Consider the following 27,810-nt stretch of genomic DNA (forward strand, 5'->3'; position numbering starts at 1 on the left):
AGGAGAGGCCACTTTTGATACCAGCACTAAAAAACACATCATCTCCGTTGCAAAAATCTTTTCAATTAGTCTTTTGAGGATTTTTTAAAATTATTTTTTAACACTTTTGACCCCCCAGCCCTGTCTCTCGACTACACCTTTTGAGTTCAAGTTGAGGGGAATGCCTACAGTACCTGTTATCTAAAATCGAGGCCTTCAAGGCCACTGTCAGCCAGAACTGGGACTCCATGACAAATGAGGAATACATACCCAGTTGTTACCAGGCATTCTACCACCGCCTGTAAGCCATAATTGCCACTCGGGCGGCTACATTAATGATTGAAAGAGCTCAGACAGACATCTATCAATAGAATTAATTTTGTTGAACTTCTATTGTTAATTAATAAATTATATCTAGTTGAAGTTTAAAATTTAAAGTGTTCAGTTTTTAATGAACCACTTGGGGTAGAATATAACTTAATTTTGGGCAAATTGTAACATATTTATATAGAAAAAAATATTTTCAGCTATTAATTGTAGTTTTTTTATTATGCACGTCGTTACCATTATTGTACCTTGAAACCTATCATCTAAAAAGAAATAGAAAAAAGAGGCAAAATCAGTAGTTAACAATTCTTCACAACTATAGAATAATTATTCAATAACTGGTGAGAATTGCTCACAGCTTAACAAGAGCATTTTTTTAAGCATTCAGAACTTTGAATAAGGTATGTTAAGCTTTTTTGTGACGTTACCTCAGTAAAATATAACAATTTACAATTTCGAACAGTCATCAATTACTAATTTCATACTTTAGAAGATTTTGCAAATTACCAACTGATTTTGGGTCTTTTTTCTCTGTTCCTCTTTTCTACTTACTCTCATGAGAGTTGAGAAGAAGATGTTGCTATTATAATAATGGGTTTCCCTTAAATGTAATGTACTATAGTATATCAATTGTTAATTATATACTCTATTTATAATTTAAATTTGAAATGGAATGACTTGTTACAACCATTCAAAAACATTATAGATTATTCTTTGCATTGCATTGACAAGGATGTGGTGATGTGTTCCACTTACTAAAAGGAGGATTTTGTCTCCGTAGCATACGACCTTGATTGTTTCTATTTTAAATTGATTAAATAAGAAATCCATAATCATATTCTAAAGAACCGGGGATAGAACGACGCCTTAGGGACTCCCACGGGTTTGATTAATACAAACTTATTTACCTTAATGATGGGCTATGACCATATGGGTACTTAGTAAATTTTTGATACAAAAGTTGATACACTCAAGAATAATGGTTTTTTTTTCCTGGTGTAAACGAAAGATACATCTCTTAAGCTCGTTATAACGAGTGATTTTTTATTATCACGGCTTAAGATCTATTGAATGGCAAGTAAGTCGGTGGCCAAAAACCCAACCCTCAAACTCAGAGATACTCTGTGGGTGTGTCATAGGGGTGTAGTCTTCAGTTGGTAAACTTATAAGAGCCCCTGTTTCAATGGTTATGATGATCATTTTCTTTAATATGAGCCCAACCGCATTAGAAGGTGGCTTGCAAAATGTTTGGTTTCCTCTGATAGCTTTTCTTTTTTTCTTGCACACTTATCAATATAAGGTATAACTCGAAAAAGATGCATTATTTTAGGACTGATAAGAGAGTTCTAAATATGTATTATGCCTGACACCTGACAGCTTCATTCCAACATTTCATTTCCCACTTATATTAAATCAATTTCTAGTTAAACTCCACCACCGCTGCGTTTCTAAGCATATAATACATCCCGACCTAAAGGCTGTGTATGTAAACTACTGCGTCCCAGTTAGATTAAGTTTATATGCCTATGCTTCAATGAGCATCAAAAAAGCCAAATACTATCCCCAAATTCATTCCAACCTGGTTCCTGGGATCATATGGAGTCGTTGAGGGTATATTTTTTTCATAATTCAATAGTTGGATTCCCAGAATATAATATAATTGCAATGCAATTGTACACGATTATATTGTCTTCCAATGAAATTACTCACATCCATATTGCTTACAATGATGATGATTCACGAATATATTACCTACAACAATTAGCAATTAGAATAGGAATTACACAATCAGATCCAGAACTGTAATTACAGATAAAATGATAGAAAAATATATTAGATGTTTACATACAGGGGGATCGTTAGCCACATTCAAGGGGTTTTTTTCTCTTTCAAAAAAAGTTAATATACTTATATAAAACAAACTTATTCAAATGAGTATTACGTTGTTGATAATTTTTTGGGCTAAACAACCTCCTCCCCCCTCCCTTCTCATGATGAAAGCTAACAATACCCCTCCTTACATGTAAAGACATAAACACAGAGTGATTTTAAAATATAAAATGACAATAATTAAACTATTTTCTCTACTAAAAATATGAACAAAGTCATAAGAAAATGATTTTGTTTTTCAATTATGTATATTGAATATACGATGCTAATTTTTCAAGAATTTGGTAAAATAATGGACGTGTTAGCTATAAAATAATAGTTTTTGTCAAATTTCTTGACTAAGGGAATTTAAGCATTCCAAAATGGGTCTTAAATCATTGTTTGTCTAAAAGTACATTAGAAAATGGTTTTAAATAGCGTATTTACTCATTATAAAAGCTGTGTTTGGATAGTACTGTAACTCGAGTAAAAAAATAGGGACATGAGTAATAAAATGGGCTTGCTCACCTTGCTTATGATACCAGTCCAACTTTTTTTTGTCATTATAGGTCTAGATAGGCTATTGGAAGCTGAAAACCCAACCAAAATTTAAATTAAATTTTAAAACATAGAGCCCATTCCTAACAATATGTTATGAGTACTAATTCCAAATCCCCCAAAAAATATGATGGAGTTTATGCAAATAACACACCTAATCTTATATGAAATCAGTTAATTGGTTAATATTTCAAAAGATGGCTCCGGAACTTTGTATAGGTATTGATTGTACTCACATGCTTAAAAAAATATTATTTTTTTTTCCGGAAAGTTAGGGCTTAAAAAGTCCGGCAAAGTCAAAATGTTATTAATAATGATACCAGAGGTGTTCTGGTTTTCTGGTGACACTCCAACATAAATATTTCTACTCAATTAAAGTCATTCTCTGTAGAATTATATTAATTCATTTCAAAACTATTATAGTCTCAAAAAATAGCTCTTATAGTTTGTCAAAAAAAGGAAAGAACAAAAGTGTAACCCCTACCCCCTATCCCTAAATAAAAACTTGTCGCAAATTTTTTGGAATAGAAAAATTTTAGTCAAATATTTTTTGTTGCTGTCACAAATTTAAAATTTTTATTTAAAAAACTTTTTTTTTAGGTCGAAATGATAAAGAAATTGTTTCTTTAAAAAAAACATTAATACTAAAATGTAGCAAAAAATTATTTAAAAAAAAATATATACATAAATATATTTTTGTCTTGATCACGTTTTTAAATTTTTATTTGTCAAATAGGTCATTTATAAAAAAAAATTACATATTCTTTCAAAATTCTAAAAATATTTGTCAAAAAATATTCTATAATATTTATTTGTACAGAAAATTTCATGTAACAAATTGGATATTGTATGTACAAACTAATGATTGGTCCTTTTTCTTTCATTTGTTGTAAGATTTACATTTTGATGGGTAATTCTATATTTAATTGACAAATTTTTTGTATTATTATTTTTTTTTTTTTGTATTCATAGATAAGCCAATTCAATTTCTTGGAGATGAAATGAAAGATATCTATAATTGGAGCCTTCCTTTTCTTTATGGAATGACTCATGTATCAAAAGTGGGATCTGTGTTTACAACGCTTGCAGTTTCCTTAGAGAGATATTTTGCTGTATGTAGACCTTTATGGATACGTATACGACGATGTCATCCAGGATTATACATCATCATAGTAACGCTCTTTGCTTTTGGCTTCAATATCCCTAAATTTATGGAATTTGAGGTATGGAATTCAAAATTATAGTAACACATACCATTGGATTTCTGGTTGAAAAAGTAGAACACATAGAAAAGTTACTTCTTTTTCGATGTATTGCTAAATAATAATGTTGCCAATCTTATATAGACTCACTTAATCTAATACATAGTCTAATTTACATCATAAATTAGTAAAATAATTTTTCATTCGTTATTCATGACATTTTAAATTGATTCAGCATAATGATCAAGGAAATGATATGAACATAAAACATTATCATTTGATACTTTGATTACTAAAAGAACAAAATATATCATTGTTATTGGTGTTTCGATAGGTTTACGTTTTTCTCCACACCTGACGGCATCAGTAAATAAACAATGACACCCAAATTAACGCTCAAAAATAATATAATAATTAAATAATCAATCATTTTGATGTTTACATATGTTGTGAGTTAATATAAATACAATCTTAAACAAAAATCAAGAAATATATTTTTTAGATTATTTACATAACCATATTGTCCAATAATTATCGATATATTTTGTCCACTATTACGTGTCAATTTATGAAAATGAGCGAATAAAATTTTAGCCCATTTTTGGGATGTAAGGATCTTTTAAGCACTCTAAAAAAAATTCGGCGAACCTCCCCTTCCTACCTTGAAAATTACTTTATCACTCAGTTATGCGTATTTTTTAAACTATTTTCAAAGTAATAAGAAGAAACTGGCAAAAGTCGTAATCATTAAAGCCTTCTTATGTTTAAAGCAATAGATATATACCATTTTAAGTTTATAAATTACAGCTTTAAGTTCATATAAAAGGTCAAATATCACAAAAAAGGTCAACTTCTTCTAAATTTTTATTTTATCATGTGTACTATTATTATTTTTTAATTTGAACTCCTTTTGTATTTTAATAAAAAACAATTGCCTGTAAAGTTTCAGTCATCAAAGGGCATTTTTGAGCTCTACAGTCATTTGAAAAGATTTTTTTACAACATTTTCTATTTTTAAAGGGATTCAGATGTTTGAATTTTGAAGTTATGTTGCTGAATTTCCCTTTATTCAAACTAGATTAAACATTAAATTTTACCCATAATATTTATCTTTTTTTAATTATTTTTTTGCTAACGACACTCATGATAATCTAAATTTTGTTCTTTTTTGAATACTTTAAAAATTAATCTTTTTAGCTTTATTCATGAGGCTTTATTAAATAGGGATATGTTTTATTAAATTTTGTATCTTAACAACTTTTTTTTATGAAAGTAGATAGGGAAAGTGTGTAAAAAATTTGAGACTGACAGTTCTATTTTTCGTTAAAAAAAATCGTTTCAAGAAAAAAAGTTGGCAGTGTATTTGATCATACATGGAAAAAATTTATTTTCAATTTTATTTTTTGAGCAAACTATATTTTAATGTTGTCAACAACTAAAAGAATCGTTTAGAAATCTGGATGCTATTTTGGAGACTTATATATCAGTTTTATGTGAAAAAATTCTTTGAAAGAGGAGTTGAATTGTGTTAATACTTTTCAAGTCTCGACCATAATGGGTGTATAAAACTTTGTTTGAAAACAACATCCCATTTGAAATATAATATAACTATTTCATAGCAACAATGAGTTTTGCTATTTTAAATAATGTTACCGGCGCCTCCAATGGACTAATCAGAATAATAATTTGGTTGGTATAAATTGGTAATAATTTGTCCAAGAATCCAAATGAAACACATACTGAACTTTGAGAAACAACAATTTACTTCGCTTTTGTGTTGACATGCCCCTTATTCAGTGTACAAAAGCACTCGTTACAAAATCTTTATGTATCAAAATATATAAGCTTCTAAATTTTTTTTGAAATTAAAGCAAAGTAATTTAATTTTTACATTTTGTATGACATCATTCTCGAAGTGATAATTGCCTCGATACAAGGGCAGAACCTACTAAAGGCCTTCCAGATAATTTCCTCCGGAACTTTGTCCTTTAAGAAAATCCAAATCAGAGTGAGCAGTAAAATTGGACTCCCTTGCGATAAAGCTATACCAGAAGTAGACATGTACATATCAGGGGATGAAGGACGCTATATATTCGGAACAACAAGGTTTTCCGTCATTTTTTATTCATTTCCTTACCACTGATGCTTTAATATGATGTCCGGTACACTAAAAAAAGTGTTGAGGGGAATATTTTCTACGATTGTCCCCTCATTGGCCATTACTAGGCAGCGGATTTAGATGGTGGGATCAGTTCATCAAACTGGTACTGAAGTCGCCATCTCTCGTTATGTTTTACCTACACACTCCAACTTCACTTAAAAGACAACCCTAAGCGTTGATTCAGGATATAAACAGTCTTCAGACAGACGACTGCAATCTTGAGAATGCACTCTTTTTAAGGAGATCTGAGATTCTTCTTTATTTTTATTTTTACACTTATCATTATTCACAATAGAAAATAATTTTAAAAAAATAAGTGAAAAGAAAACAATTTAAAGGTAAGGTTTGACAACTTACGACGAATAAAAGTAAAAAAAAAAAATCCAAAAATTCGTAACGCTGTGTGTTACTATATTATACGTGTTGACATTTATAAAAATATTTCCATTTCCAGACCATCAACGACCAAAATCAAACTCGACATTTAAAAGCAACAGAACTTCGAACTGATGAACACTATGTTGTCTACTATAACTTTTTGACAAAAACCCTTCTTACTGAACTCTTTCCATATGTGACACTCATATTCTTAAACGCCTGTATCTATAGAGAAATAAGACGAAGTGTAAAGATCCAACAAGCAATGCGATGTACACAGTCACAGAAAGAAGAAATAAAATCCGCCAATGTAGTGGTAAGGGAAAAATATATTCATTAATAGAAATGATAATTGATATTAAAAGCAATCAAATAAATCAAAGGTTTTCTTGTTCTTTTTTGTGTGTCTTATGTTGAATATTATCTTTGCTTACAAACTTTTAAATATGCAAAATAGAAATTATCAAATAAACCCAACATTTTACTAAATTTATTTTATTGAAATTAACAAAAAAGTCCAAATAATTTTTCAAACTACCCAATACTTATATAAAATTTATATTTATTTAAATATATATATTAATTATATTTAAAGAGTTCATTAAAAAATTTAATTGTGGCTCTCAAAATTTTATAGTGTATATCACTTGAGAAAATATTAAAATGTCCAAGTATCCCCATTTATGACCAAACATATCATACTTATTACTGTTGTGTCTCGATTTGAAAGTCATAGACCTGTATCAGACATTTTTGATTTTTAGTAAATTGAACTAATTTTTTTCTTTAAAAAGTTTGGTCTAAAAAAAATCCTATTTCATTTTTTTACCTTCTATAAACATACATATTTTATGATCATATTTAAATTAACTATAGGCTCTGTAGTTAAATTATTTGTATAATTTAAGATACCCAATAATTTGAGCTATATTTGATAACTTTTATTTGATATAAGAGACTTAACATCGTGGCCTTAAAAAAATCTTTACTTTAAGTGCAGTTAGGTAGTGTCTCCAAAAGTTTAGTAATAATAATTTGTTGATAGAAATTGACAATCATTCGAAAAAGATTCCAAATGTTATCCACAATTATTTTTGAAAAAAATCATGTAATTTTGTTTTTGCATTGACAGGTAACAGTTTTTTTACCCTTCATATAGTATAGTAATAACCTATAATTATAAAATACTAATACTGTTCTATATCATTTTTTTTAGGTGGGAATTGTTTTGGTATCTATACTCTGTCATATTTGGAAAATTATTCCGGATTTCTATGAAGCTATTGTTAAAATAAAAAATAAAAACATACCTTGCCCTGCAAGCCATGAAGAACAGGTAATTATTTTTAATAATATTGTATGTACACTCACTGTTTGGCAAGTTAATAACATAGTTTATTTGTAAACAAATCTGCTCTTAAAGTTCCTCCGCGAATACCTATAACTTGTGTTGTGTCAGTTTTCATTTATTCGTTCCAGTTGAGTCCAGTCATAGAACTGGATAAATATAAAAAATAAACGCCAAAAATTTTAAAAAATAAACTCGCTGCATGTTGATATGTAACTTTGCACACTTTATTTTAAGAAGAAATTACAAGCTTTACAAAAAAACTTTTTTTGAAGTTTGTTAAAATGTTGTTCATTCAAGTTTTATATTAGCGGCAAAAATCCTTTGTTTTATTTTTTCTCCTTTTTTTTATCTCTAACAATTACAATCTCATTTAAAAAAAGTGTGCAAGGATACATACACACATTTAAAAAGAACAATTTATAAAATTATACAGTGTTTATTTGTTGTATGATATGAAATAGGAAAACCACCATATTTCTTGGGGGAATGGAATGGACTCATTCCTTTGATCGAAACAAAAAAGCGATCCATTGCCGATGAGTATATAATTATAATATTTCAAAATTGTATCACTTAAAAAGTACAAAATGGAAAAAAAAAATCCTTGAAGATTCATTTTATTTAGATAGATATTTTATTCAATTTTACATTGAATATTTTTCTAAAGTAATAGCAATCATATTCCTCATGAGTATGTATTATGAATAAGTTATAAAGATCTAAAGAAAAATGTCGTTTCTTATAATTTTTTCAATTTAAAAATGGTATTATATCGAGTTTAGAACAAAATAAATAAAACTACTTTTTTAGCATAAGTAACATAACTTGTAAAAACCTTATTTTTAATTTGGGGATTGCTTTAAGGTTAAGAACTCTGAACCCTAATAGTCCCTAATTACTATAATCCCAGATATTTCAGAATTCAGATGACTGAAAGTAAAGCTGAGATCATTTTTGGATTCTGTGCTTAAGGATAAATTCCTTTTTTGTCTTGAATTCATTTGTACAAAATGAGTGTTTCCCTGTATATTACAAACATATTATACCTTTACTAAGTTATAAGTTTATTAGATTATATGGTGGAATAATGACAAAAAAAAAAGGCAAAACACCCTAAATGACGTCACAAAAAATTAATTTTGCCTTCCTTAAGAACTGACAAGTGGGGCTGGGATGGATGGAACCGAACTGGACTGGACCATTGTCCTCGGTCTTAATTAAAGACCTTCATAACACAACATAAAACTAGGACTAAGCAATTCTGAGGGTACTAGGAGAAGGCGGAAGCGATGCATATAATACTACTAAATTACAGCCCTAGTTAACATCTGCTCCCTGTTTTAGGAGTCCATATTACGACTTTAGAAAGGAGAACCTTCAACATTTGAATTTAAATTAGTGGAAAGGGAAATATTGTTAAATTATATAAAAAGATATAAATTTCAATTTTTTATGCATATAAAAAAAATATACAAAAATATGTGGGAATTTATTATTCAGAAACAAATGTTGAGACTTTGATGATCTATTTAAGAATGAACAAAAAAGAAAAATGGAATTGAACACCGGTCACTTTTCCTCTTCCAATCTTAAAATTGATATTTTTTGCCTAGCCCTACCTGCAAACCTATGTATACTATAATATTTTTTGTCCGGGCTCTAACAGTTATTACATTAGGTTGGAAAAAGAATAATTTTCCGCTTCTATTTTTGCTAAGTACATCATGTTAATTATCGTCACATTGGATTACATGATAAAAAATTGAACAATTGTAACACTATACTACAAACGATTATTTGGAAAGTATTACGCTAAGTGAGTTCAATCGTGCTTTATCGTGCGTCAAGTATGGAGGTGTGTCAAAGATATATATATCATTTTTACTATCGGAAAGGGACCAACGAAAGGAAAGCGAGAAAGAAAATTTGTTATTTACACGGGTCTGATACTCTTTCGGTTTATTTTGCACAACAGTGGTTTGAGCGATTTTTTTTTTGCTTAATTCTACCCTCTACTCTGAACAACTCGACAGTTTGAAGTTAATTCGAACAAAATCAGTCAGTATTGGTGAATAAGAAAAAACAAGGCACCATCAATACAGTGCCAGGTCGGATACATCTTTGGAGCTCCGGGAATTTGGATAGGAAGTTCTTATACATCCACCCTACATTCCCGGACTATTCACCTATTCCTGTATGTCTATGGCCAATGCGCCAGGGGGTTGGTACAAATTTGGACTCAATAGATGCCTGTGAAAAATGATTTTCCGAGTTTTTTGCAAAAAAATATAAGGGTTTTCTACGACAAGGGTACTATAAGGTTGGATTCTTGTTGGCAACAAGTTATTAAACAGAGCGAGCATATTTGACTTAACTTAGATCATTGTAATAAAAGCGAAAAAAAAAAAAAAAAAAAAAAAAAAATACTACGCCAATCCTCTCAGGTTAATAAGGGCCCAAGCAAAAGATCTCTGGGTTTCACACCTGACTGCCCATCAAAAATTAGGTCGAAAGAGCTTTGTGAGGGTGGAGAGGTCACTTTTGAAACATACCCATCTACTTCATTGCAATTGACCCCCCTGGATACTTGATGCCAACGCCCTCAATTAGCTATTTTGGGTGCATTTTAAGCGTTTGCCATATCTTCCTTCGCCACCTGAAAGCTATTATTGCTGCTGAGGACGGCTACATTAATTATTAAGAGAACTCAGACTCATCCATATTTATAGTATTAATTTTGTGAAAGTTCTATTATGAATAAATTATATCTTGTTGAAGTTTTAACTTGAAAGTGTTCCCATTTAAATGGACCACTCATGAGGGCACACACTAGTTATTACTATATAGTACTTAGATGTTCTGAACAGGTTCGGGAAATATATAACCATATTCAGATTTCCAATTAGCACAAACATAGTTCGCATAGTTGGTTTTTGCGGATATACAAGACTGGCAGTGGTAAAGTTAAACAAATATTTAATCCTATTTTATATTTTTAAAAGATGGAATACATTTTAGAGCCCAAAATATAAGGAATCATTAATATACCTATACGAATACCGGAATCTATTGTATATTGTCGTATACACCAGTAAATATAATTTTTATCAAATATCAAATGGCTAATGCTTACTTTTACAAATCAGTTATTTCAGCATTCAATTTTAGAAATTATCATGTCCTTATCTTTTTTTTTGTTATGCATGGCTCTCAGCTTGCTGGAAATCCTCTTTGTGTCAAAATTTACATAAGATGTGTTCCTGTAAGTTGAACCTCAGAATTTGAAAAGCCTTTTAATTCGCTGTATACAGGATTTTAATTTAAAAATTAGAATAGTTTTTTTTTTTGTATTATATTCATTAAAAGACATTGAATAACTCTTATCAATGAAATATTTTGCTAAAAGTAGGAAAATTAGACTCAACAATTTTAATGAAGCAGCTATGGATGGAGCATGATATTTTTCTGTCTTTCTCACGTGGTATATAATACTTTTACAATTTCCATCTGACAGCTTACTAAATCAAAATATGGTTACTGCAAAATATAAGTACATATTTATTCAAGTAAATGTCACATCGTACATAGTTTTATAGGTATACACGTCCGTAAAGAAGTAAATGCATATTATATTTGTATTAATGCACTTTTAAAACATAATTTATAGAAAAAATCTACATTAAACAACCGCTAGTATGAATAGAGAAAATAAAGGCCCATAAACAGTTCTCTTAAGCATCACCTTATCTCAATGATATCATCAAAGTTACTTGCATACATATGCAGTAAATAATGTTGATAGGCCTACTATAAAAGACAATGAAAAAGGATCTGCGAAAAATTGAAGGAGAATTAAGATAAACATCTTATAAACAACAATGAAGTATATAACTTTCGGGAGAAAGTTTTCCCAAGATTTTCGGGGGTTTATCACCCAAGGAAAATCCTGCATTTAGTTGTTTCATAATACAAACTTCATTTGAATATTCTATTTACTTATTCATACTGAGTTGACTTTGAGCCCTTGGGTATATTTCACAGTTATACGACCCCAAAACACTCAAAAAATTAGCTCATCACTTAATATTTAACTTTTTTATTACAGTCAGATTGGGTTGCAGAGTTAGAGAAAGTGGAACCTGGAGGCTCTAAAAACTAACCTGTCTTCTATTAGTGATAATAATAGCATGAAGAAGAGGATAATTGAGAATTTATGTTAGGGAAAGTCTAAGATACTCTAAAAGAAATACGAAACAAGCCGGCTGAAATATTAATGAAACAAAAAAAGATGTATTTAGATTATGTTAAGCTATTCAAGCATCTTCGATGACTAGGAATTGTAGATATATTAGTATTCGTAAAATAATTTTTGCGGTTAATGAACCATAAAAAAACCTTTCAAAGTTCAACAGTTGTCAACATGGAGAAAAAAGGTCAAGGGTATCTTATTTGCTCCACATCCAAGTGAGTGTCCAGAAGATCAGCAAGGTCATAGGGTGCTTCCAGAGTCTTGTTTACAAAATTAAAATCATGGTGGCTTCAGGTCAGAACCTTAAGGTTCCCTGGAAGCAGAAAATTGAGATCATGTAGGGACTAGACACTGCGACCACCAGAAGTCTGTCCAAGTTGATGAGGCAGAGATTGGACTGTAAGGAGGAACGTGAAAGATTTGGGGAAGGTCTCTTTTTTTTTATACGAGGAAATCAACAATTGATTTCAAGAACAACCAAGGCTAACAAGATCAAGAGAGGCCAAAAATTGTTGAATTGGTTAAAGTATAATATATCAAAAGTTTCCATCTATTCACAAACTGTTTCTCCCTCAACTATTCCAATTTTGGGAGAAGTTGAACAGAAAGTCTGTGGTAGCACAGGCTCTCTGCTCGATAACCAAAACAAGTAGATTTTACCGAAATTTGAAAGATTTCAAAAGTTTACCCTATTTGGTCATTATACAAAAACTCCATGATTTTACATAGCACATAGTATTTCTTTCTGACAACATAAGCGACTGTGAATTGAACCAAGTGTGTCGTCCTCTAAGCTAAGTAGCTCAATACTATGTCTTTTATTTCCTAACGCGCCTTCAATATTTCCTGAAAAATGAAAAACCTTAATGTAAATATGTTTAAAACATGTTTGTTCAAAAAGACAAACAAAACAAGTGTTTTATGTCCTATTTAACATATTTGTTTATGAATATATTAAGGGATTTTTTTTAGATCTATGTACATATATAGTATTTTATATTTATGCCTTTCTAAAAATATTTTTGAAGAACCATTTTTTTATAGCACTAACTTTGTTGTGTTTTTCCATATAATCAAGAGTGTCATTTGGATGTGTTTATTTATGAACATTTAATGCATATATGTAGGTATATATTTAAATTATTTCCATTAGAACATAACTCATTATAAAGGAATTTTAGGCAGAAAGAAAATGTTTGAATTACTTAATTTATTAAATTTACAATATGAACCATAAATTTTAAAAAATAACCTCTTCTTGTTTTTTTTCTTTTCAAAAATATTTTTCAGGACTTTCATTTTTTTAAATTTGAAACATATAAACACACATAGTTAGGCCAGTTATTGAAATATATAAATATTATTTAATAAAATTAAAAAAATTAAATATAAGTTGCCAATCTTTTTTTTCTTATAAAATATTTTGATGAAAATTGTGATTTTATATTTCTATGTAGAACTATTGTATGAAAAGAAATACCGCATAATCAATCAAGTTGCCCTTAATTGATAGATAATTGCTATAATTAGTGTAAAGAGGTATACATTTTTAAAAGTAAGCAATTATTAAGATGAGTTGTTCCTAAGCGGAACTCATCAAAGCGCTTGTGTTCTGCGGGAAATGATCTCAATAATAAATATAACATTTGCTTCAGCATATTTTATACACTGCAATATATTAAAATGCGATTTGGATTCACAATTATGAAAAGGTAGGGAATCACTATCGTAGATAATCAGTTCTTTGCCTTTTTGCTCAATATTCAAATATACAGTCAAACTTGATAAAGGAATGTTACCACAGCAAGGGGGCATATTCAGTTCCCACACATAAATTTCATAACATAAAAAAGCTGTATTAAGTGTGTCACAACAATGCCCGGCAAGTTCCAGCACAAATTATTACATAGCTAGTACATAGCCTCATACACAATGATCCTACAATATTTTCAATCCTCTTGAGCGTAAATCAAAAATAAAAGTATAATTTCCCAACTTTGATCGACGACATCTCTACATAAAAATCTCATTTAAAAAAAAAAAAAAAAAAGGAAATTTGGAAAAATAATTCATAAAATCAATAATATCTTTCCGATAACTAATATTCACTTTCTTTTAATTGTATACTCGCGAGAATTTGGATAATTTTCACATCTTATTCATATACAGTAATTAAAAGTGTGTTGATATTTTAATTGCCCGGTATTTTTTTTTGTTAATTTTTTTTTTTGAGTTGTCATACCGAAGAATAAAATTCATAGAAGCTATCATTGATATATTTGGAAAACAAGATGGAGCATTGGAGTGTGCCTTGATGATTTGTTGAGGAGTTATTATTCTAATACTTGCTGGACGACTCAGACTAGAAATAAGGGGGAAGGTTGGAGTTATTCTTGTCTATGTACTTGTTTATTTCCTTCTACCCCTCATTGCTCGTGACAGCTGATTCTTTTTGATCTAATGAAACGACACATTAGGCAACCTGCTCTTTTTCAAAATATTTTCATTTTTTTAACATGCCCAAAATACTCTCGATCTCGATTAGCATCATTGTTCCTATATGAAACTGCTAAAGACTTATAAACCCTCGTTTGACGAGTTAATAAATTAAATATATATGTTACATTCACTACTTTTTTCTGTCTTTCCCTCCCTCTCTATTTGAGAATTTCATTACGTAAATTGTGTCCTTGATTATCATAATTTTGTATTACTATTATTTCCTTTTGAATTTTTCTAAATTACCAAATCTGGTTTAAGATATAACCTGCACTAAGCAGTCAACTATTCCATTTTCTTAACTTTGCACATATTTACAGACTGTACATTAGATTGGTCATTAGCATGAGCCAAAAATCATAACATCCTAAGATTCTCTTAATGCTATATTTCAAAATCCATCATGAAAAAAAGCATACATGTCATTTGTAAATTGATGAAAACACGGTTTTAGCTGCCGACACGGGATTGAAACTTTGATGCTTTGTATTATTTTGTTATATCTCATTTTTTAGTATATAAATCATGACAATTCAAAAAATTAATACTTCATCGCAAATAAATTATTTAATTTTTAATTGGTATCTTGCTTCAAATAATTTTAAAGTAAGTGGTATTCAATCTTTTTTCACTAAAATGATATTAGGTTCATCATACTATATCGGAAGGGCATGTTTAGGATACTATTGCTTTTAAAAAACCAGGAAATGTAAATCATGCAAGATGACTTACTTCTACCAATATGACAGTATGGTAATGAAAGAAATCCTTCTGATTACTTTACTTGTCTCCTACATTTTGTAATCTTTGTCTATACCCCTACGTGGTTCACCACGAAGAATAAATCAAATGGGAGAAAATTATATCTTCACGTATTAGTCCTCTACAGTTGTACATTAGATTATTTAAGATACATTGGTCATATTATTGGTCAAATTATAGCAGTAAAGATGAATAAATGTAGAATTAAAGACTTTTGTTGTACTCGATTCTATTTGTTTGTTAAACATATAATATTATATAGAAATTTACATATGAATAGAATTAGCAATAGTCATTAAAATATAAATAATATTTTTGTCTCGAATATTTCTTATTCATAGTGAGTATTTTTTGCAAAATCAAAACATAACAAGCGTCACCATGCAAAAACAAAATATATTTTTCAGATCTCAAATTAGGCAAACTGTTTTGTAACAGAACGTACCAAATTTGTCTCACTGACAACTTATCAATTTCCCAAAAAATGGTTTTACACCCCCAAAATGGCCCAACCTATCGGACATGCCAAACTGTCATACAACATATATTTTTTTGCTAAGACAGTTACGATATATTTATTGTACGACATTATGTTTTATTTTATACATGCATACAACCCAATCACTTATTGACATGTTTTAGTCAATTATATATTTGTATTCAAATTTGTGGGATAAGCTATAATATTTAAAAACTTTAGCTATATTTTATAAACTTTATTTGACTTAAGAGCCTTATATTATCCACAATATGGCCTTCTAAAAAATACTTGTCAATCTTGCCTCTTTTATTGTCACAATTTAATTTTTGCTACTTTAACTTTGATTATCATTCTTACGTACTTTTTTACAATAAGTATAAGTATTTGGAATCTTAATAAAGTTTATACATTATTTGTACTTAATACGAATAAATTAAAGATTCACACGCATGGGGACATAAATACACAACTTATTAATTTAAGGGAAAAATCAGTTGGATTTTGGAATAAGTAATTGCGACATGATTGAGTTGAATGAGTTTGAACAAAACATATGACTTTAAAATAAGTCTATTTTTTTGTAAATTCAATAAATTTCATTTACTATAAATCAATAGAGATTTAAATTGTTGAATAGATGGTCCTTTTAGTTTTTTATTGGTATGAACCAAAAATCCCTTGGAGGCCTCTTTTTACATAACAATAGCGTACATTTTCTTACATTATTTGAGAACTTATTATCTTGCAAAACAATAGTTTGATGTACTTTCTTCTTTAAAAAAGAAAAATTAATAAAAGAAAAAGCTTACTAACTTAAACTTAAATGCTTCATTTAGATGAATTCTGACATATCAAACTGACATCCTTCAACTATTTAGTTTAAATTTAAGACTAATATTCATACATCATATACACATGTTATAAATCTTAGTATAAAAACAAGCTTTAAAATGTTAAAACTCTGTCAAAATAAAAAATGTATTGCATAATTTCTTTTAAATAATTTTTTCTTATGAGATAAAGAAGTTGCTACATTTTCAAATTTATTTTTGCATAAAAGCATTGGTTTGTTTGAAAAATCTGCGACAAGGAAATCACTTTCATATATAGTCGTAACTTTCATATTTTCCATATAAAATATACAAACGTTTTGAGAGAAAGGACTTACAATATTTGATAAAATTCAAGTTAAATTGAAAATGCACCTACTATTGTTGTACATTTATTGCAATTTGTATTTGAATGTGAAAGATCAAACGTTCCAATTATCCCTATTTTGGAAGACATAATATATTACGTTTTACATTTCATGTTGAAGGTGATGATATAATCTAAATTGATAAAAAAAAGTTTATCTGAATGTTTAAATGTTTGTTTTAAGTCATTTTTGATTAAGAAATAACAATGGAACAACGAGGATGTAGCTAATGTCATGTTTTGAAAAAAATATCGAAAGAAGAAAAATATATGTGATAAAAAAAACTGTTTAGCAAAGATCGACGCGTCATTTAAAAAAACAAAAAATACAAATTTTTATCATTAAAGCAAATTCTCTTAATAACTCCAAGCAATGCCAGATACTATCATAATTTAGAATATAAAACCACTATGTTATATTAGATTAATGAAGTTGATAATTATTTGCAGAAGTTGAGCATTCATTTTCTTTTTTTTTTGGGATTCAGATAATAAATAATATATTTATTGTAGATATAGATTTACGTGGATCATAACAATATATATAATAAAATAGAGGCAAAAGTTGTTGTTTATAAATTATTCACAGGGCGAGACGACAACCAAAGTAGGTATTTTGTAAATGTATAAAGCAAGAGTGTAAAAATTGCCCTTATTTTTTTTATTTCCGTCTTATATTTAGCCTATTGAAATCTTTGGTAGTTGTCTATATTGAATCAAAAAGGTGCTCTTTGAGGAACTTGGCCATACCGAAAGCTCGGATTATGTCCTGTCCGAAGATATTTGCCATCTTCTGATCTGGAGTAAAGTATTGTTTGTTTTCGGGGTACTGGAGATTATGATTCTTGAGGTAACCCGAGAGAAGCTTGATGCACTTGGCTCTGGAAGCTTCCTTCTTATAGAAAACGTCGGCGAGTTCACTGAAGAGGTTCATTGTCTTGGTTAAAACAGATACTTTAGGTATATTGAAGGAGAGTAAAAAATACTATTTGAACTATTGTATATATGTATATAACACTTTAAAAAGATTTTTTTCATTGGGAGTGAAAGGGTTCTATTAATAGTTAGTTCTTTCATAGCAATTTGTATGGATTTACTCCTGAAAGAATGTAGATGATAAAATTACATACAAATTATATTTTTTCCCTTTATTCCATAAATCAATCGTTCTTTACCCTTCGTTGATGAACTGGGATATTATAACCCCCGATATTTGTAAAAATGTTCTTATTCCTTTGAATCTATATTTTTACACCAATACTTTCAGTAGGAAACAATGAATAAAATTAACATATGGAATTAAAAGCCCCGCTTTTCGATGGGACTTTTTTTTCTTTTCTTTTTTTTAAATTCACGTCATTTTAAATTAGTGCCAACCATTAAAAGACGGCAGACAAAATTTCATAAAATATGTTTTTAGTTTTATGAGTTATTGTGCTGAGTGGGACGCTACTTTTGATATTTCCAAAAAATGAATAGATCCAACTTCCTGCTTTATTTTTTTTACCTAGTTAATAAATCGTATTAAAAAAAGATGCTCACTGATAGAAGATTAAACTTTCATTTAATTAATCATGATGAAAGATGATAGGGAGGTAAATGTAACTTGGAATTTGAGGTGCTTTTAAAGGATTAATATTAATAATTTGTTCATAGAAACCTGGAATCAGTCGCCGAAGAAAACAAATGTATTCCACTCTCAATTTTAAGAAATATCTTTCATGCCTACTTATGTGCTGAAGGCCCATATTTGATGCAGGGTTATGTCATGTCTACATTTGTTTGTTGACAATTCATTTGGAAATTATTTTGATGTATCTATTTATATGCATAGTTTTCCAATTTTAGATGATTTTATTAATAATAATTAATCATTTCTTGCAAAAGGTTTCAAAGGAAATTGTAAATGTATGCAAGTGCAAATATAAAATATGGTTGTAATTTAATGCATTTTACTTGTCGATTCTTATTACTTTATCAATCATGAACAATTTATTATCATAATTAATTCATTTTTCCTTATTGATGCCAAATAAATAGATTGTATTAGTTGCGCCAAAATAGTTTGTTAAATAGGAGTATTGTGAATAAATAATGAATTACCTAACTATTTATGTTCATATCATTAAAATTATGAGTAAGCTATTAGCCGAAAACATTTTGCCGAAGGACCATCCGGACTTAAAATATATATATTTAATATATTGATGTATACGATTATATATTTCTATTCAATTAAAAATGATTGTATAATAAATAGGTATTCTGCATATGCTATATCTGTATATAATAGAGTTTGTTTGTGGCATTTATGTTTGCCCAGACCGTTGAACCTAGGAAGCTAAAATGTTTCAAAGGTGCCTCATTCATTCGTTAGGATAAGACGGGGTTGCCAATTTTTTTTTTTTTTTTTTTGGGTGGGAGGGATCATCTAATGGTGTCTTATGCTACACCCAAAATATAAAAAACTGTTTTTTTTTTGCTCAAGGAGATATTTCATAGGGGTTTGTGTTATAAATAAAAAAGGGATTGGCTTCTCAAAAAAGTACTATACGAACTACAACGGTTAAGTTTTATTTGACGAAATTTTGTGAACATATCAAATTTGATTTTGTCAAATTATTATAGAAAAAAAAAGTTATTAATATCTTGACGTATATGTATACAAAAATAGAATACAATTGAGTAAAAACAAAAAAATCAAAATGTTTTCTAGATTTTTTCAAAATCAAAAAAATTATGTCCAAAAAAAAAAATCTGTGAAAATTGCAGTTTCGTTATTTTCAGCTACAAAAAAATGACTTTCATAAATAAATTTTTTAACTCGAACATTAAAACGGAGTATTTTCAATTCTCAGAACATTTTATAAAATAATTTATGCTATATTTGCAAAAATTAACTAGTAATTGCGGGGTATTTTTTTTTGAGAACATACTTTCATTAACTTTTTTGTTTTGCATGTACAAAAGAAATATTGGTAGATGTGTACTTCACTTTATATGCCAATAATAGTACTTCCTTTCTTTTTTTTTGCAAAATTAGTGCAAAAAGGTAATTTTCAATTTGTTAATTTCTTGACAATAATAAAAGATGGACTTCTAATCAAGGCAATTTTTGCAACGTATATGTTAGTATGTAATTTGAAGTTTAGAACTATTTTTTATTCATGATATATGGTATTATGGTTATAGGGAGAAATAAGAGAATCGTCAACTATATCGGTGTCCTAGGAAAGTTTAATATTATTGCATTACAAGACACTAGAGTTAAAGATATGGATAACAATAGTAGTCTTTTCTCTCCCTGTCACGAAGTTTTTTTACAAAAGCACAACGAAGGGCCTCAAACCCTTCCAGGGGTGTAAATTTGTCCATTGACTAATCCTTGAATCCAACTCTGAGAGCCACATATCTCTTTGAAACTATTTGGTAGTTGATTTGGATATATTCGATATAAGATTTTTATTATTCACTATATTTGGACCAAACTTACATAAGGCAAAGTTTTTCTCAAATATCTTAAGAAAACACAAACAGAAAATAAATATAATTCTTCTTGGAGACCTGAAACTTACCGGATCTTTAAAGAAAGATGCTAAGGGCTAAGAGGGTTCAAGAAATAATAAAAATGCTTCTGACATTGAAAGGTTTATTCGGAAATTCAACTTGATAGGGTTGGGCCTGGTAGGAAATCCAAACTATCCAAAATTGACTTTCTCTGCAATAACAAAGAACTCAGTACAAATTGCAAATAGACTGGATTTCCCACTCGCCTCACCATGGTTAGCTCCTTAAAAACTAACAGTGTTTCACCCATACCTTTCAGATCACTCACCCTTAATGGTAACCCTCTGTACCCCTAAGAGAGTCAAAAAGCCATTTCGGAAGTTAAATGTATCCCTTCTAGAGACTAAAAACACACACATAGACATAGAGAGAATTATTATAGAAGGTGTTAGCCATAAGAAGAATACAGGTTTTTCAGCAGTCAAAGACCTGATCCAATTACAATTAAAAAGTGTTTGACGCAGCAGTTGAGAGAAGAAAATCTCCCGTTAGATTAGAGGTCTTGAATAATATTAATGATAGCAATGTCACTGTCCATGACAAGATTAATTTCCTCATCGAGTACAAATCCAGTGGAGCTTTAATAAGGATAAAAAAACAATTTTTTCGACGCAAATATAAAGGGAAAATCAAACTTTAAATATCTCAAAAAGTCTTTCCAAGAAGCAAAGAAATCATCCTCGCTATGATTGGTGTCTGGTGTAGTAAAAGAAGATCTTACTGAAATAGAAAAAGAAGTTCATAGATTTTATACTGTTTTATATAAATACCGGGAATGATCTGTGGAGAAGATTTGTTTATTTTGTTTAAGGTGGAGGGGGAACAAACAACTTTATCCCTCTTCTCGGTGAGAGGGAGAAGAACAAGAAGAAAAAAAATACTACATGATTTGGACAAAACAATAACGAAAGAAGAAATTGAATACTATACAAATTTTAATATATTAATTATAAAAAAATTAAGTCTCCAGGCCCCTCTCGACTCCCATTTGAGTTCTACAAATGGAGAATAAAACTTTTCTTTCCCATTCTGAAGAAAGTTTTCGTTGAATTATTTGAAGCGGGAGTTATCCCCACATTAATGAAAAATAGGATTATAACTTTTATTTAACAAAAAAAAAGGTAAAGACCTCTTGAATATTGATAACTATAAGCCCATGACACTACTTGATGCAACTTACGAAATTCTAACGTGTATTTTCAACAGTCGTCTAAAAAAAGTTTTACCATATATAGTGGCTACCTCTACAAAGAGTTTCATGGAAAAAAGAATTGCAGAGGACATATCAATTCAAGATGCAATAGAAGTGATTAGAAAAACTAATAAGAATTTGCAACAATACTTGTTGACTTCAAAAAGGATTTTGACTTTATATACTATGAGTTTATTGTAAACCAATTATATAAGGCTGGTTTACCTCCAAATTACATTTCAAAATTTGCAACAATTTCCAAAGAAAAGCAGGTAACCCCACCGTTGGACAGACTAAGTCTCCTATGGTTGACTTCAATACAAAAAACTATTTCAAACCCCATTTACTTAATCCAAGCAAAAACTTTCTGCAACAGAATCAGTTTCCAATTTTGGAAAGTGGAATCGAAAAAGAACTCGATATTTTAGCTTTTTTTTTTTCTGACAATGGTTCTTAATTCAGACTTATAGGTTTTTGTTTAAAAAAAATGTAAAAAGCTGTGATTTTTTTTTTTCAACCGCAAGATCTTTAGATGTACAAAAATAAAAATAAACATATAATTGGAAATTTGCACTTAATCATTTAATATTATAGTTATCAAAGCTTCTTATGTATTCTTTAGTGATAAGACATGCAACAGGAGATTTTAAATCTTGAGAATTAAATGTCAGATACCAGTGGTGTGATGAGATTTTGTGGATTACCTTACTTATGCGTATTAATATAACGTGATTAGAATATGTTGTTTAAACTTAATTCAATTTCCTCCTTGATTTTTAGTATCATAGTAAGTGAATTACGATTATCAGGATCTTTCTCGACAATTACGTAACAATCATATTACAACTATTAGTATATAGAAGTATTGTCTCAATAATTTTTCGATTAGTTTGGCCAATGTGATTTTTTCTGCATCCTTGGTCCGAGCAAAGGTGGGTAACCCTTTACTAGTATGTCACATAAAGTAAATTAATGAGTGTTCTTTTGAAGAAAAATGTATTTTCCATTAATTATATTAATTAAAGATCATTATGTAAGCACAACAAAATAGTATGTTATTCTAATTTAGTATGAACCTTTACTGTTGCATCACTTTAAATAAATTAAATATTAAACAATCACAACAGTAATTCGAATTATCCTTAACAAATTAATTATCATTCGACATGATGGATTATTCAAATTGGAAATTGCTCAAGGATTGACAAAGAAGCATAATATAAGGCAATTAATATATTAAGTCTTCTTTTTTTTGGCCCAATTGTCCGTATGGGAAAATATCATATGGTAAATTTTTATTTGGCAAAAATATTTTGGCAATGGTCCTAGAACCATATAAATACACTTATCTTGTTTGAGATGTAAAATTTGACAAAATCACCGCAATCATATAAAATTACTGATGATAGCATAAAAATCAGAGATAATTAGTGCCTTTAGTGATCCTTGCCTGTCTAATATATTATAATTTTAAAAATAAGACAGCAAACTTAAAAAATAAAAACATACATATCTAGTTCCTATTAGCGTAACTGTTTTTTTATATATACGTTTGCCCTAATATACAAAATACTCCCGTCCCAAATGATGATCACAATAAACTATAGGGTTTCTTACTTTCAAATACGCTGGAATGTTTAAAGTATGGATAAATAACACATGACAAAATATTTTTGCCCTCTGATTAAGATGGCGTGTTTCTGATTGCTTTGACCTCAAAAAAATTAAAAGCAATCTTCAAAAACCTTAAATTAGTATTTTTGTGGCCTACAACGTGTACTACAATACTTTTACCATAAATTAGTCTTTATTGCTTAATGAACAACAAAAATAATTTTTCAAGCAACAAATTTGACATAACTTTTTTAATAGTTACTATTTTTTTATTATGAATTTGCATCGCTTTATTTTACAAAGGACTATAACTTATGTCATTATGATTAAAAAAATTTATTTATTTAATATTTGAAGTAAGGCTTAATTTTTTGACATTTCCCCAAAGGTTGAGCATCTTGCGGCTATTTTGATATTAATCTATTATCTATTAATATTAAATTTAGGAAATTAACTAAACCATATACAAAGTGTTCCTGAAGTTTTTTGTTTTTTTTAGTTGAAAAAAAAAAATAGATACATTTTTCGGACGGAAAGAAAATATAAAATTTCTCATTGGATCATTTTAAACTTTTACTTCGAAGCAATACTAATGAAAGTCAGACTATGTTTAGATTATTGATAATATAATAATATTAAAAGATATTAACTTGTATTAATTCATTGCAAACAAAATAAATTTTTTTATCCAGTCTATATTTATGACACCTATGTAATTGTTACAAGAATCAAAGTTTTTCTTACCCTCTTTGAAGTTGTTTAAAATAAGCTAAATTTTGTACCTTGCTTTATATATATATTAGAATTTAATTAATTGCATTGCTTACAATTCCTTTCTTTGATTTTTATTCTTTTTAATGTGAGAACTGAGGGGTAATTTGATTCCCTCAATTCGTATAAAGTAGTGAACGATTCATTTATACTTATTTAATATCTTGTTGGAATCTCAAACTCATGTTGTTAATATTATTTATATGTAAGAACTTAATTTTGTCCTGATATTTCTTATTTGTACAAGTATAAATAACATTTTACTTGATATTTACGAATGCATAGATGAAAAAATAGTTAAATAAATGATACAAAATGTAAATGATGTAATTATTCTCATTGTTTCGTAGTTTATTTTGTAATTTAATGAGTTACATTTTAAGGTTATATTTTTTTCGTCGTTTAAAAAGATGATCCCTTTTCACTGCTTAATCAAAGGTAACTTTAATCATTCAGATTACATAAAATTGTTCATTAAGTCTTTTAGTAAAACATTGAAAGAATATTACTCAAGTTGTTAAATGTAAATATTTTACAAATTTAATTGAATAATTTTTTTCAATAGTCAATCCATTTTATACTCGTAGATATTTATTGAAGTTGCTAAAAATACTAATATTAGTATACAATATCGAGTAAAAATAAAGCCTTATTTCAAATCATCTTTACAACAAGAGCTTTAACTTTCAACAACTTATAATTTGTTATTATTATCATATAAAAACATTCAATTTTTATTTTAAATGAATTTTTTTTATAAAATATTAATTATTTCATGTCAATTCTAGAAATTAAATTTGTACTTTTCATTTGAATGAAGTTGCGTGTATTATATGATATAATTTTTACAATATTAAATTTCCTTACATTGAAAAAAAGAAGACTCTTTCGAGTCAAAAGGAAAAACAAAATAACGACTTTGTAATAACTAAACAGTGAATTGAATTAACTAAACCTCAATTAAAAATAGCTAAATATACAAAAAAAATCCTAAACAAGTCTTGATCAGGATACATAAAGAACTGCAGATAATCAGATTTATTGTTTCAGGACCAAACTGTTAAGTTATGTCCAAAAGTTATAGATTCAAAGGCATAAGAAGCTTGTTTATTAATTGTTGAGTGTATAATATAACTTTTGCAAGTATTTATTTTGCTTGGATATAAGCTTAGCTTTTTCTAAAGGTGCTCACATTTAAGCAAAATAGAAAAGTATAATTGCTATATTTTCTCAATAAATAAAGAGAAAAAAACATTTTGAACGTGACTAAAAAATTAATGTTTTTGACTAACTTTTTCTCCGTCTAAATCCTTATTTATACACACACTACCCTTTTTTCCCTTTTTTATAGACATTGTATTAAAAATTAAATAATGTGAAATTAAACAACATTGAAGAGTAAAATAAAGTGTTCAGAAAACTTTCACAAAAGTAACTTTATATCTTATTATTATAGTTATTTCAATATAAATGATTAAAAACAAGTTATTATTTATGAAATATGAAAAAACTATTTAGTTTTGGATATTCTAAAATTTAAAAGTAAAAAAAATATTTTTGGTTACATATTTTGAAAAACTTTCTATCGGGAAAATATTTTTAACTAGTTTGCAATATTTTCGTTGAAAGTACTTACGTAATTGCAAATGACATTTTTATTTTTATGCATTTTTGAAAATACTTTTAATGAGACCCTTTACTAATTTACATAATTTTGATAAGTGTTTTTTTCAATATCTTATTTAAATCTTCAACAGTTGCAAAATATTTAGAATTTTCTAGTAATGGACTGCGAGCTAAATTTTACAACTCGAGTGAGTCATCTTTACGTTGGTACCCCCTCAAGTTATGATCATAGTATTATGATAAAACACAATAGGATTTTAAACGATGATTATGACTGAAAAAAGCTTGAAGTCTGAAATTTCCACGCTCAAGCAAAGTTTATATTCAAGGAAAATGATGTTATGGAGTCATTTAAATTTTATTAGAAATTTGAGTTCCTCTTAATGTTTAGAAGTTGAGATATTGTGGAGTTTTGATGGAATAAAGGGTGAATTAGTGGGCATTCATATACCCCGCTAAGATAAATAATCTGGAATGAAGGACATTCCTAACCTAATCTCTTTTTATAGCAGCTGAATTTTTCTAAGTGAACGAACTAGATGGCAAGGAATGACATTTATTTATAACCTACATTAAATGACAATCAATTATTCATAATGAGATCCTGGTTTCTTTATAAACTCCGCCAGATGAAGCCGAAAGCTTTGTCAGGCCCGGGCGACGTTGTGCAGATCTTGCTGTGCCATAGTAGGTGTAAAGTACATTTTCACAGGCTCCACAGACGAATAATACTTGGCTGAGGACTCATGTTCGATCCTTCCCCAGAGTTAGAAATTGCACAGGTTTAGCTTTGGGCTTTTTGCAGGCAAAAAATCTGGATGCCAAAAGTGAAGAGTTTGTCACCAAGACTTATTGTACTTTTCTGTCCTTGTGCCACCCGACCACCAAGTGAATGTAAAGCAATGGTTCAAAACCAGTACAGTAGCAAGGATGGATCCACAAAAGGTTGCCCGGGTCCTTCTAAAGCTTCCAGCACCGAGTCGCCAAAGTTATAAAGAGAGGTGGACCTTAGTATAAAAGCTTGAATGTCATTTAAAATAATAATAAATATATTTTTCTACCGCATCGAGTTCGTTCTTAATAAGCCTTCAAAGATTTTACCAAATTATCTGGAGCACCCTGTATATTAAGAAAAATGTCTGCCTCAAAATACCATTAAAAATAACTTGTCTATATACTTCTTTTTTCTATGTTTGTTTACACCAAAAATGAAAATCCATTTATATGAAAAACACAATTACTCTTTTACAGTCATAATACTATCAACTAAGAAATAAATCTTCGAGAATATTCTTATATTGATAAGAATTTCTGATCATTGCACTTCACTTCCATTTGAACTATTAATCTTTTTAAAGTCCAATTACATAATACATATTTCCTTGTCTAGGAACAAAATGGGTTAGTCGACTTTATTAAAAACAAAACCCCCAAAATTTAGCAACCTATGGCAAGTGTCGCACTTTTTTCTTCCAAATACCAGCAGGATATTTTTTTATCGAAGCCCTTAATCTAGTTTTCGATAAAGTATGTATATTAAGTAAGAGATAATGGAAAGTGTTTTAAACACAATATTGAAAGGATATATCAAAGATGTAGAAATCCTTTTGATATAACGTTTGACTATATGTGTATATATTTTTATACTCAAATGTACTGTCATCTTTAATAAATATGATCTTTTCTCATTTGACCATGTGTTTTATAACGGAAATGGATAACAAAAGTTTTTTCATAGTATACAATAAAGATTGTTTAGACGAACAAAAGTGAGTTGTACAATAAATGATTTGTTTTTTGTATTCTATGATTCTTACAAAAAAATAAAGTATTATAGTGCACCTGCAAGTCATTTCCCCCGAAAAACATTATACAGAATATAAATTCGTTGTAAAAAAGATATAATAACTTTATCTACATTTAATTATGATTCATGATTTCAATCAAACTCAACCATCATCATACAAAAACACAATCTCTATCAATATAAAATTAAGCACTCGATACACAGATTACTATGAAGAATT

General features: G+C 28.8%; 1 protein-coding gene across 2 annotated transcripts in view; it reads left to right on the forward strand.

Annotated features, from left to right (window-relative positions):
* Window positions 1-27,810, forward strand: part of LOC121124856 (FMRFamide receptor) — a 115,923-nt gene that overhangs the window by 41,840 nt on the left and 46,273 nt on the right. For both annotated transcript variants that reach the window (XM_071891142.1, XM_071891143.1), the window contains 3 exons: window positions 3,706-3,956; window positions 6,551-6,790; window positions 7,691-7,810. In XM_071891142.1, coding sequence (XP_071747243.1) covers window positions 3,706-3,956; window positions 6,551-6,790; window positions 7,691-7,810 — 611 coding nt within the window. The remainder of the gene's footprint in view (window positions 1-3,705; window positions 3,957-6,550; window positions 6,791-7,690; window positions 7,811-27,810) is intronic.

This window comes from Lepeophtheirus salmonis, chromosome 9, assembly GCF_016086655.4.
Source record: "Lepeophtheirus salmonis chromosome 9, UVic_Lsal_1.4, whole genome shotgun sequence".
Taxonomy (NCBI): domain Eukaryota; kingdom Metazoa; phylum Arthropoda; class Copepoda; order Siphonostomatoida; family Caligidae; genus Lepeophtheirus; species Lepeophtheirus salmonis.